This window comes from Mytilus californianus, unplaced genomic scaffold, assembly GCF_021869535.1.
Source record: "Mytilus californianus isolate M0D057914Y unplaced genomic scaffold, xbMytCali1.0.p SCAF_2, whole genome shotgun sequence".
Lineage (NCBI taxonomy): Eukaryota > Metazoa > Mollusca > Bivalvia > Mytilida > Mytilidae > Mytilus > Mytilus californianus.
In genome coordinates this window covers 99,532,947-99,546,041 of record NW_026262668.1, presented here as the reverse complement: position 1 = coordinate 99,546,041, position 13,095 = coordinate 99,532,947, and the positions used below count along the sequence as shown (strand labels likewise).

Genomic DNA, 13,095 nt, shown 5'->3' with positions numbered 1-13,095 from the left:
TTAAGATGTTGATTTCTTTTTTCTCAAATGCGTTAAAAACTAGTCATAAATGCAACAGATATTTGTTAAATATAATTATTTCTCCATGAAATATCATAACATGATAGGTATAGGTAGGTATTTATATTTTTTTTAATTCAAAACATGTGAAAAGGGTACTCAATTTGTCTCAGCTGCTCACCCCTACCACAAAAAGGTATAAGTGCCCCCCCCCCCCCCAACCCCCTTTTCCTTCAACTAATTAGATGTTGATATTTTTTCTCAGATGCAATAAAAACTACAGTCATCAGTGTAACAGATATTTGTTGAATATAATTATTTTCTCCATGAAAAAGCGTAAGCATGATAACTATAGGTATATTTTTTGTCAAAAAATATATGATAGGTGCTCATTGTCTCAGGCGTTCTCACAAAAAAGTCTAAGAAGATAAACTTCAATAAAAACTGTTGGTAAAAGACCCATTCTGTCAAATAGTTTCTAAATATTTGTACATGCAGTTTCATAAGAGAAGAAATGAAATAAAAGAAGAATGTGTCTGAGGACATGAATGCCCCCTCTCAAACTTGCTTATATAACGTGAAAATAATTTTTGAGAGCATTTGATGTCATTGCTTGTGCAGAAACGAAAAAATCTGTAATTGAAAAAATCTGCAATTTTCCAAGTTATAAAGGGCATAACTCTAGAACGGTAAATGACTCATTGCATAGATTCAAACTCTGTCTGCAAGTTTTGGCTCTTAGCATTGTGTGTGAGTTTCATATTCGGATGAGGAAAACTGAAGTTAGAGTGCAGAAACAAAATTGGGATGAACTGATGGATGGAAGGACAGTCAAGTGTAACACTTAATGCCCCCTTCTAGCGGACAGGGAATAAAAATGAAATGAATGGCAAAAATAAAAAAAAATCATCTTGAGGCCACATTTTTCATTTATTCAAAACTATATGAGGACTTTTGTATATCATATTATTTTACCAAATTTGGTTAAATTAGGCCATAAATTTTTAATCGATGACAAGATAAAATATTTGGCATCATTGCTACAATGTTTTAGCCCTAAAGTCTGAATGAAATAAAATGTATGACGAACTTTTCAAACATTCTTCATGCCAATTTCAAACTGACCAAGCAGTTTCTTCGCAGATGCTGAAACGATCCAATTTTAATTTGTTTTATGCTGAAAAGGAGAAATGTTGATTGCAGATGCTAAGTAATGGCACTAACCCACACTGTCTAGATGAGCTAAAATGGCATCATTATACTTAAACTTTGAGCATCTTATTGCTGTTGCAACTTAGTTAAATCTTTTGCCTGAAATTTAACAATCTTTGAAACCCTTTGCATTGACATCTCCCTAACAATTTTGTGTTATTTTTATAACTGTTGAATACAACTCAAACATCTGTGTCTGCCTCTGTACAAAGGATATCACATTTGTTTCTCTTACTTCTTTACACGAGATAAAGTGCTACATACTTTAGTCTGAAAACACCCAAACAATATACAAAAAAATAAAAAAAATAATTAAAAGTGAACAAATGGCTTTCAAAAATAAACATATAGCTGTTAAACTAAGATAGACAAGTTGTGAAGACATAGTACATTTTAAAAAATATAAAAATATCTGCCATCAAAACCAAATTTCTTTTAAAAGACAATTAAAAACAATTATGTAAAAAATGACAATAATTGATACTGATATGATATTCCTGACATAGCACAGACATTTTAACATGATTTTTGATACTAATCCTTTTTTTTCACTTATCATGATTAGTGAATCAACAACAGGTACAAGGGTGAATACAAAATTTTATTCAGTTTAGAAAAAAGAGACTTTACACAATAATATAGGTGTGAAGACTTAAAAACACAACTACAATGAAAATTAAAAAAAAATCAACAACAGTTTAACAAATACATATATAAGATAAATAAGATACTTTGGAAAAATCCTAAAATCAAATGAATTGGTGAACAAGAGGCTCACCTTGTGAAAAAGTGCCAATCTGCTAATAAGGACCTTTTATTTTACATATAAGTTATTTTCTGTGTTGCTAATCATTTATGTAATTTACACTTTTAATCTAGATCATATAGTTTTTGAGAATCAGATAACCACTAAAAACTAAAAAAATAAACTTGCCTGTCAGCACCAAATTCAGAAAAAGACAATCATTCGTAAATATAGCTCAACATGCAGACTTCTTATACGTTCAGGTATTTCACATCCAATTTTTATGGAAATATTCTTTATAAAGCACAAAAATGTCAGTATTCACCTCTGAAACTAACAAAACCTTTAAATAGACTTATTAAGAAGGGATATAGTTACGATACTGTTGTCAGGTCATTAAAGATTGCATATTTTGGCGTTAATATTGATTCACTTATAGGGTCTTTGCATCAGCACTAAACACATTTATTTAAAAACCAGTTGTTGGCATGACACGGGTTATGTTCTTCTCATATATGTTATGATGGTATGATACTAAACCCCTAACGGGAAGGATTGTGCCTGATATTCATATGATGAAGACATAATCTTTCAATCAGTTTAATTGAAGTCTGGAGCTGGCATGTCAGTTAACTGCTAGTAGTCTGTTGTTATTTATGTATTATTGTCATTTTGTTTATTTTCTTTGGTTACATCTTCTGACATCAGACTCGGACTTCTCTTGAACTGAATTTTAATGTGCGTATTGTTATGCGTTTACTTTTCTACATTGGCTAGAGGTATAGGGGGAGGGTTGAGATCTCATAAACATGTTTAACCCCGCCGCATTTTTGCGCCTGTCCCAAGTCAGGAGCCTTTAGCCTTTGTTAGTCTTGTATCATTTTTAATTTTAGTTTCTTGTGTACAATTTGGAGTTTAGTATGGCGTTCATTATCACTGAACTAGTATATATATTTGTTTAGGGGCCAGCTGAAGGACGCCTCCGGGTGCGGGAATTTCTCGCTGCATTGAAGACCTGTTGGTGGCCTTCTGCTGTTGTCTGTTCTGTGGTCGGGTTGTTGTCTCTTTGACACATTCCCCATTTCCATTCTTAATTTTAATATGATGGACAAACTGAAATGTACAGCAATATAACTTTATAGAAAATACTGTTATCTGTTGTAAGTAGTTCCTATCAAACTGATTTAAGCAGAAAACTTAACATTGAAAAATGCTAATTAATTCAAAGTCTCTGGACAATCTCTAGGGGCAGAGCCTTAAAATAGTCATCAAACTGATATGTACTGATATCAATAGTAAAGCAACTTTATAGAAAATATCATTGACCTATCACAAGTAGTTCCTATTAATTAACTTAAGCAGAAAACTTAACATTGAAAATTGCTTATAAATTGAAAGTAACTGAACCATGGCCTAGGGGACAGGGCCTCAAAATAGTTGTCAAACTGATATGTACTAAAGTAATGCAACTTCATAAAAAATATCATTGATCTATCACAAGTAGTTCCTATCAAACTAACTGAAACAGAAAACTTATCATCTTAAATTGCTAATTAATTCAAAGTCACTGGACCATGGCATAGGATACAGCCTTAAAATAGTCGTAAAACTATCCTGTACTGATAGTAATGCAACTTCCTACAAAATATCATTGGTTTATCACAAGTAGTTCCTATAAAACTAACTTAAGCAGAAAACTTAACATATAAAATTGCTAAAAAATTCAAAGTCACTGGACCATGGCATACAAGGCAAGGCCTCAAAATTGTTGTCAAACTGATATGCACTGATAGTAATGCAACTTCATACAAAATATCATTGATCTATCACAAGTAATTCCTATCAATCTAACTTAGGCAGAAAACTCAACATTTAAAATTGCTAATTAATTCAAAGTCACAGGACCATGGCCTAAGGGGCAGGGCCTCAAAATTGTCATCAAACTGAAATATACTGATAGTAAAGCAACTTTATACAAAATATCATTGATCTATCACAAGTAATTCCTATCAATCTAACTTAGGCAGAAAACTCAACATTTAAAATTGCTAATTAATTCAAAGTCACAGGACCATGGCCTAAGGGGCAGGGCCTCAAAATTGTCATCAAACTGAAATATACTGATAGTAAAGCAACTTTATACAAAATATCATTGATCTATCACAAGTAATTCCGATCAAACTGACTAAGCAGAAAACTTAACATTTAAAATTGCTTAATATTTCAAAGTCACTGGACCTAGGGGGCAGGGCCTCAAAATTGTCATCAAACTGAAATGTACTGATATTAATGCAACTTTCTATGACATATCAATGATCTATCACAAGTAGTTCCAATCAAACTAACTTAAGCAGAAAACTTAACCAATGTTGATGCAGTTGTCGCCTTCATCGTCGTTGCCAGAAAAGCAATCCCTATGTCTCGCTTTCCTCCACTTTCATCACAGGCGAGACAAAAACCTGTAAAAATCATACATTTCAGGGGCAATAACTCCAAAGCAGGCAGTCAGGTTTTTGAAATATTCAGAGTAAATAGATCTTGTCTACCTGATTATTTTTGTAATTTACAATTTTAAGCTAACTCCTATGGTTTTTAAGATAGCAGCAAAAAAAAAGAAATTGAAAATTGAAAATTGTTAAAATAGATATTTCAGGGACAATAACTAGAAAACAAGTTGAACATTGCATTTTTTACTAATTTTCAGTGTAGATACATCTTTCTATGATGATTATTTTCCCATAGACACTTTTAACCTAGCTCCTGTAGTTTAAAAGATAACAGTCAAAAGCTGTAAAAAAATGATAAAAGTTTACATTGCATGACCAATTTCTACTATTTTATTTGACAGTATTTGGGTAGATAAAATTTGATATGTTGATCCTTTTTGCTTCTCATTTACACTTAGCTCCTTAGCAAAGACCTGCCAAAGAAATTATAAGTCAATATTTCAGGGGCAATAACTCCAAAATGGGTAAACAGATTTAAAAATAAATGGAGAATGTGTCCATGGGACACAGATGATGCCCCAGCTTGCACTTAATAAAGGGGCATAACTCCAAATGGTAAAAGTGATGCCATCCAAATTCAAACTTGATCTGAGTTTTGTGGTTATAAGCATTGTGTATAAGTTTCATAACATTTGGTTGAGGCAAACTAAAGATAGAAATCAATTTCGGGCGTACATACAGATGGACAGACGGACGGACTAATGGACAAAGGTAAACCTTAATGCCCCCTCATCTACGTTTCAATCCATTCAGTTTCGGAGGACAAACGGAGCAAAAGGGAGGGCAATACATTGTAGCTTGGCTCCTAAGGCCAGGTGATCTATGATGCCATAAATTGAGTCTTGGTCAGATCAAAGTTTCAGAGAAGAAAAAAATCTGAAAAAAATTACAGTGATCTACATCAAATGAAATAAGCTGACAAGCTCTGATGACCAAATGAGCCTATTAAGCTTAAAGAAGTTAATAAATAAATCAATGTATATTTTAGTATAAATTGTTCTGTCATGTAAGTTTATTGATATGCCTAACAGTTTGATTTACTCTTTGGTTAGCTCTGTCTACATTATCTGTTAACTTATCAATGTTGTCCATTTGGATGTCTAATTCTTGTTGTGTAGACAAAGCAACTGATTTGATATTCTGAATTGTCTCACTTATTTCTGCAACTTCTTCATCTGTAACAATTTGTTTCTGACATAGTACTTCAGAACCTTCTTGAGAAACATACCCAGATGATGGTTGTTGGATGTATGAAAGGCCTGTGTCATAACAAAGAGTTGTCTCATCATCCTCTTTAGAAAACAATTTATCTATGAATAAAAAGAATTCTCTTTTGTTAAACAACTCCTGGAATTTTCAGATTTGGATTGAACCATTAATTAGAATCTTTTTATTCTAGGAAAGAGGTAGAAATATTGAGTTCATTTCTGTTTTTTTTCTTGTTATTCTAGTGTGTGTTATTTTTTGCTTTGTTCTAAGCCATTGTTATAACTACTGGTATCACATTACTTACTTATACATTTTTGTATTTTATTCTTATATCTATAGATAGATTTAGTTATTTCAAAGAATTTTCATCTTGTCATGGTTGCTACATGTACTATACCATAGCTTTATTGTAAAAAATTAATTTTTAGAGATTATCATTCCTCAATTTGAAAGTTTAAATCATGTTAATTCTAAATGAATGATATACAGGCTAGTATTTTCATATTCAGTGCACTATATGTAAAGAAAATATATATTTTGTAATTAGGAATTGTTGATTAAATATTTGTGCTTAATGACAAAAAAGCATATATTTCATGCAAACTAAAGATGGGAAGAAATATGATAATAATCATTATTTAATAGAAATGATTTAATTAACTTAGGTAGGTTAAGTGGGTTAACTAGGATGAAAAGAGATTAGAACTACCACTATGAAGTTCAAGTATGTTCACCTACAGACTGCTCAAAGAGGTTATTTTATGTGCAGATACAATGTAGCAAGGCACACTCTCAAACCATTGATCTTAACATCCCAATTCTAACTAAATGTGGCTTCATAAATCAAATGAGGATGTATCAACATAATTATAACCCATAGTGGTATTAAAAAGTAACTTTCGGAAAATAAAAATCCCTCATCGACATGCAGATACAGTATGGGATGGTATGAGGCCAGGTGTTTGGCTGATCAGGGCCCTGTATCCCTTTTCATTTTTTTCTGTTCATTAAAAATTTGTGTACAACTGTTGTGCATAAATTATGCAATATGTAGATGTGCATATTGTATTTTTGGTGTAAATTGGAAAACGGTCAATTTTGGAATAAAATTATTTTTGGTAAAAAAAAATCACAAATATTTAGAAACATTTTTGTTACTTCAAAATATCCAAAATGGTGTTGAGCACAATTTTGTCAGTTGTTGTCTTGATATGTAGAAGTGTGAATTGCTATTTTATGAAAAGTGGACAAAATCAGCATCAACATTTTTTTTTCACTCAGTAAACTATGGTCTACTATGCTATTCCAAATTTTTCTATAATTTTTGGCAATAGTTAGGTTTTGTTTAACACAATTTGAGCAAGAACAACTTCTCCTTCCTTTCCATGTTGGAGGTCTTAGTCCCCAAATTCCTTCATAAATCTGCCAAATTCAACTTGGTATACTGACCGCTAGACTTTATAAAAAGGGTTTAACCGTTCATCCCTACAAAATGGTAGCCAAGGGAAATAACTCAAACTCAAATTACATCATTCAAAAGCTACATGTACATGTATCTATACATATAAATTTTGTCATATTTCTTTCTTTTTAATCTAAATTTCTTCATTTATCTTAAATTATTCCTATATGAAAATTGTCTCTTTTCTGTGACAATGTTGAAATGTTTATCTGTTAATTCCAGTCATAAAAGTTGATAATTCATGTTTGTTTTTCTATTTCTAAAATTTATAATGTAACCAAACAAGTTAAATAACCCCAAATTGTCTCACCTTTTGCAAGTCCTGTAGAATCAATAATTGGTTTGTGCTTTCTCATGCTCTTCCTATTTTCTTCTTTGAAGACATCTTCCATAAACTCTACTTTACTTTTCAGTTTTGCATCAAGTAGTCTAAGAACCGGTAGAAAATTTGTACACACAAAGTCATAGGTCAAATCTTGTTGACCTATCTGATATTGTGTTACTGTGAGTTCACAAAGAGACAAAACTTTCACCAAAGATATATTTCTCCAAGCAAAATTATGCACAAGCTTCTGTTTTTCTGTCAATATGAACAAACCTTGGATACATACTCTTAAAATTCCTAAATGTTGATAATTCATCTTTCCCATTTCAAGTTTTGTATATAAAATCTCATAGTCTAACTCAGTTGGCAAATCTTTGCTTTGAATTATTTCTAAGCTTTCCCTTTTGTACTGTTGTGGTATTTTCCACTTCCCTAGCCAGCTATCTAGACCAGAAACTAAACTATCTGCAATGTCAAGATCATTGTGAATATCATGCATGGTTGCTAAAGATGATTCAACTTGTGTACCTTGTTCATGCAATACATTAACAGCATTATTCAATACCTGTTCTGAATCATGGACACTATGCAGAAGTTTTCTTCCCATTTCTGTTGGAACAAACGATTTTTGAGTGTGAGTTGGTGGTTTTTTCCTTGCATCTGAAAACAGATTTTGATGTTGGAAATACTGGAGAACATTATAAAGAGATGTTTGATCTGTTAATGAAGAAACCCAATGTTTTGGTTTGTCTACCAAAGTTATCACTAAAGCTCTATAGACCAATCCTGTCAGAGACTTCTTTATGTCTGTAACATCATAGTGGTGTAATATTTTGATGTATGGATGTATTGTTTCTGTCACATCTTCCATGAACTCTATATACTCTGGTGTCACTTTCAGCACACCATATTTCCATTTTCTGCTCTCATTGTCATAGAAAGAAACTGACCATGATCTGATTGTAACTTCACCAGGACTAAACATTTTTACCTGAAAGATATAAACAATGTTTACATGAACATGATGAAACAAGACATAAACTACTATTCAATTAAAAAAGGAATATTCAGACAGACATGTACACCTTATAAATCATTTTATACAACAGATATAGAAATAAGGGGATATATAGTTATGGGGGATTCAGTCCGTCTGTTGGTTTGATCTCATATCCCACTTTTGTATCAGCAACTGCTTCTGAACAGCATGACAGAATTTTGTGAAACTTTCCCCAATTCCCAATTTTCCCTACCTCCCAACTCCCACATCCCTCCCCATCAACTCCCACTTCCCTACCTCCTTAATCCCAGCCAAAAATCAGTCAAATTTTCCCCCCAGCAGATCCCTATTTTTACTCTCCCTCTTCCCCCAGTTCCTGCCTTCTGACTCCCACTCCCCTCCACTTCATTCCTATGTTCCCTTACCCCTGTCAACCCCTCCTCAATCGTTTGATGTACTTTTGCACCCCTATTTCACTTCTTCATCAAAATAATTTTTGGGGTTTACTTTTGAGTGACATGGACTTTGTCATATCTGCACATTCAAAGAACACATTTGTATCCACTTAAGGAATAACAGTACTGTAGTTGAAGAATTGCACTTGTCAATTGAGGATTTGACAGCCGCAAATGCAGTTTTACTTGTGAGGCATAGAGCAGACAGTAAAACAGATATTTGCAACTGTCAAATCCAAAATTGACGGTGGCAACTCTTCAACTACAGTACATACTGTTATTTCTATTCTTTGCATTACATAAACATATATTACACATGTTACATAAGAAGTTGTAAAAAGGTATAAATTGATGATAAAATTAAATTCTGCGAAAAAATTCATGAATGATTTTGGCACATACAAATCTGACATGGCAAAACATGATGTCATACAATTGAAAATGGTCAAACTGAAGGTTGTTCCTTTACTTGTTACCTTCAAATAAGGATAATATATATCTCATTAAAACAGTGTTTCAAAAACATTGTTACATAAAGACTGCATTAGAATTCTATTCTAATTTGTATCTTACACCTTTAATCATAATTTAATGAAAATATTTCAGAATCTTTACCTTATGTGAGATTATGAACTTTCTATTTTAATTGTTAGTCCAAACTATTTTTGGGTTTCCCTTATCAAAGCAAGAACTTTGGCCAGGCTTTATTTAGAGTGGAGGAGTACTGATTTTGTACTCAACTCCTCCTAAACTTCTTACCACAATTTATTGAACCTTTCTCACAATCTTAACAATGATAATTCTTTGGTGCATCTCCTATTTTGTTTTCTTTATCAGAATCTTTTTTTGGGGTTTCCGTTATCAAATCATGGACTTTTCAATTCAGTTTTAATTGAGTATAGAGGAAAGGAAGGGCCTTAAAATTTTTATTTCATCTTTTTAGACGATAAGCCTCTAGATTATCGGTAAGATTGGGAAACTGAAAAAAAAAAATGCATTTTAGAAGTAAATAATAAATAAAAAAAGTGTTACTTTCATTAACATGTCTCTTTAATGTCTGTTAATTTTGGCTATGGATGCCTTCATAATGTACTCATAGCTTAATTGTTTTATAATTCACCAATTTGATGTCTAGCTCAACTCTGTATATACAGTGACAATAAGACATTTTCGCTTCTAATTTTCTGGCTTTTTAATAAGAAAGTATATTAACAAAGGTACAATGAAGTAGAGAATTTCATCACAATTAAAAATTGCAATGTAACCATTTCCTTTGAAATTTAAATTAAAAGGCTTCCAGCCTACCTTATATTGAATGTGAACATACTTTTGTGAGAAACACAAGCTCTACAGTGTCAAGAAGTGTGACACACTGACGGACAGTCACGTTACAATATCATCTATGCAACTTTGATTGAAATTGATAAAAAAACGTAGAAAAATAAAAAGCTATTCAAAAAAGGAGTTAATCACTATGGGCAGTTTTGGGCAGTCAATCATGGACAACTGAGACTCATATTAATATTTAAAATCGCATACATTTCATGTTATTGTAGAAAAAACAGATTGGATGATACATGATTGCAGTATTTCATTACTTGAAGTTTTATACAGGCACAGATATAGATAATTTATTAACCAATCGAGGTGCCTTTCAAAGGACAGATTATAATTAATTACAATGTAATTATTCATAACATATTAACACATGACATATGCAAAATCTCTTTGTTCTTACTGTGCTTTAATCTGAATAATGCACAGCTAAGGTGTGCATTAACTACATGTAGCTCAGATATACTGCACAGTTCAAATGTACTCTTACCTTTAGGGGCGGATCCAGAAATTTTCAAAGGGAGCGTAATTCCATTAAAAAAAGTTGAGGATTTTGTGTAAAAAAGTTATCTATTTTACAACCAAAGTGTAAACCTTTCGTCCATATATTTCCAAAACGTTCATGTACATTGATGTCGTCAAGTGTAAAAACAGTTATTGGCCAATCAAATCAAGTAAATCGGTTTATGTCATTTAATCTGCACTGTCTGGATGACCCTATAACCTGAACTCCTACATTGTTCGGGTCAAGTAGGTCACCATAACCGTGCAGATTAAATGACATAAACCGATTTACTTGTTCAATAACTATAACATAAACAAACTTAACAATGAACTAATGAGACAATAATGGTTCATGAGAATTATAATTATAGTATAAAACAATGTAAAATGTCATATAAATACATGTAATAAGTATCATAAGGGAGAGAGATTAAGAAAAATCAGCAAATACTCATTTACTTAATGTTAGTTCCTGTTCAAATTAGTCTATTGTTAAGTCAGAAGCATGTTATTCAGTGGTTGTTGTTTTTTGGTGTCATACTCGTTTTGTTGTTTATTGTTTCATCATAAAGAAGCCAGTTGGTGTTCCCTTTTGAACTGTTTTACATATTTTCACGTCCAGAGACTTTGTTACTATACAGACTAACATTACAGGATTTGCTCATTGTTGAAGGGTGTATGGTGAACGATAATTGTTAACATCATGGCAATCATACCACATCTCTTTATTTTAAAATTTATACATGTACATGTACCATCAAATTAAATAAGTCCAAATAATTATGAAGTCTTATATAAAAGCTATTTTAACTTTTTTTGCTGTGATGCCTTCCTACAACGTCATAGAAAGGCAAAAACTTTAGTTTTTCATGACGTCATAATTATTGGATCAAAATCCAAAAAGGTCCTTTACTGTCAGGCGTTAAACAGTTATTTTCGGCTACTGTTAGCTTCAAATTGGTTAAAATTGTATAGTGATTTGTTAAAATATCCTTATCGTTATTCTTCAGCGGTCTCAAATAATTATCCATTACCGTTATTTTTGGAAAGAATTTAACGTTATGTGTCAAAATCAGTTGATTTTTTTATCGTCATTAAGATCATGTATATTTTAATGTCATGCACCAAAAAATACCGTTAACATCATTTGGCAAGTTTCATTACCGTTATTCGACATGAAAGTACCCCCATTACCGATTACGACCCTCATACATGTATGAATTTGTAAAGTTATTCCTGAATGATTTTCATCTTTGACATTACCCCTCTATTTGAGTATTTTACAAAACTTATTAAAGGTATCATTAGTCGGCGTCGAGTGTTATCGAAAATGCCTTTTACTATGAAAGTGGAATTACGTTTGAAAATTACTATAACTGCTGGTTTAAGCTAATTATCAACATATATGGTCACTCTACTCCTTGTTTACGTTCTACTTTCATTTTCAAATATAGAGTTGCGTCCCTTACCGGAAACGATTTTTCATTCTTAACCTGTGAATGATTGGCTGAAATTACTAATAACGAAGGAAACTGATTGGACAGTTACAGCGGCATGTTGCCTAGTATCATCAAGCGGTAACACGTTTGTGATGGGTATGTTTTCATCAATGTTTACATTTTCATTAATGAAACTTGTTTAGCTTGAATAATTAACATGTTCTCAAGACTTTGTAAATGAATTAAGGCAAAACCTGAAGTAGTCCGTTGCAATTTAAGCGAAACATAAGGCAGGTTTTTCAATATGAAATATTTTTCTTCTATTTTCAGTTTAATTTTGGGAAAGTTTCAATTTCGTTAATTGTAATTAAATTTCAGGTCGGTTGTACATATTAGATGAGATAATGGCTCCTTAATTAATTTGAATAACAAATCATATTCTTCTATAGGATGTCCATAAAATAAAACTGTACAGTCCCTGTAAAAGAAAACATGATAAAAATTAGATAAGATTAGTAAATGTACATTAAAGGAATAAAATTATACTGAATTTGAAAAAAGCTATGTAAATTCTCGAGTGTGAAAATAATTTTCTAGTAAAATGCAAAACAGAATCCAAAATTTTAGAATATCTAAAACAACTAAAAATAAAGCTTTAGTGTATACATGTACATAAGTTAAGGATGTATTCTTCTGACGTTTCAGGCTCGTTGGAATCTCGTTCTGGAATTATTTCCAAAACATGTGATACAAGTGGAAAATAGCAATGAATTTGATAAATATCATAATCAAACTTAACTCTGTGAAAAAATTGTGTATTTACAATACATATGTAAGTAGTTTTTGAGTAATAAGTCTTTTTAGCCAAAATTTTGAGAAAAGGGGTGAGGGGTACACGAAAT

At 31.8% G+C, this 13,095-nt stretch overlaps 2 protein-coding genes and 1 long non-coding RNA gene across 4 annotated transcripts in view; 1 reads left to right on the top strand and 2 right to left on the bottom strand.

The window, feature by feature from the left end:
* LOC127730563 (uncharacterized) overlaps positions 1-13,095 on the bottom strand; it is a 345,980-nt gene that overhangs the window by 26,701 nt on the left and 306,184 nt on the right. The window lies entirely within an intron of this gene.
* Positions 912-12,209, bottom strand: LOC127730550 (synaptosomal-associated protein 47-like). 2 transcript variants are annotated; one of them, XM_052238994.1, is made up of 3 exons: positions 12,113-12,209; positions 7,446-8,451; positions 912-5,774 (listed from the first exon to the last, which is right to left on the bottom strand). In XM_052238994.1, exons 2-3 carry the CDS (start codon positions 8,443-8,445, stop codon positions 5,467-5,469), a joined length of 1,308 nt encoding a protein of 435 aa, XP_052094954.1. In that variant the 5' UTR covers positions 8,446-8,451; positions 12,113-12,209; the 3' UTR covers positions 912-5,466. The 2 variants fall into 2 exon arrangements, with proteins under 2 accessions (XP_052094954.1, XP_052094955.1); XM_052238995.1 differs by having other exon boundaries at positions 12,126-12,209.
* LOC127730536 (tubulin monoglutamylase TTLL4-like) overlaps positions 12,257-13,095 on the top strand; it is a 72,467-nt gene continuing 71,628 nt past the window's right edge. The window contains exon 1 of the mRNA XM_052238971.1: positions 12,257-12,349. The gene's annotated coding sequence lies outside the window, so the exon portion shown is untranslated. The remainder of the gene's footprint in view (positions 12,350-13,095) is intronic.

Excerpts from the sequence above, each read along its gene's own strand:
- LOC127730550 (XM_052238994.1), bottom strand. The coding sequence starts at position 8,445 with ATGTTTAGTCCTGGTGAAGTTACAATCAGATCATGGTCAGTTTCTTTC. Across the intron at positions 5,775-7,445 it reads TTCTACAGGACTTGCAAAAG|ATAAATTGTTTTCTAAAGAG; the intron begins GTGAGACAATTT and ends TTTTATTCATAG.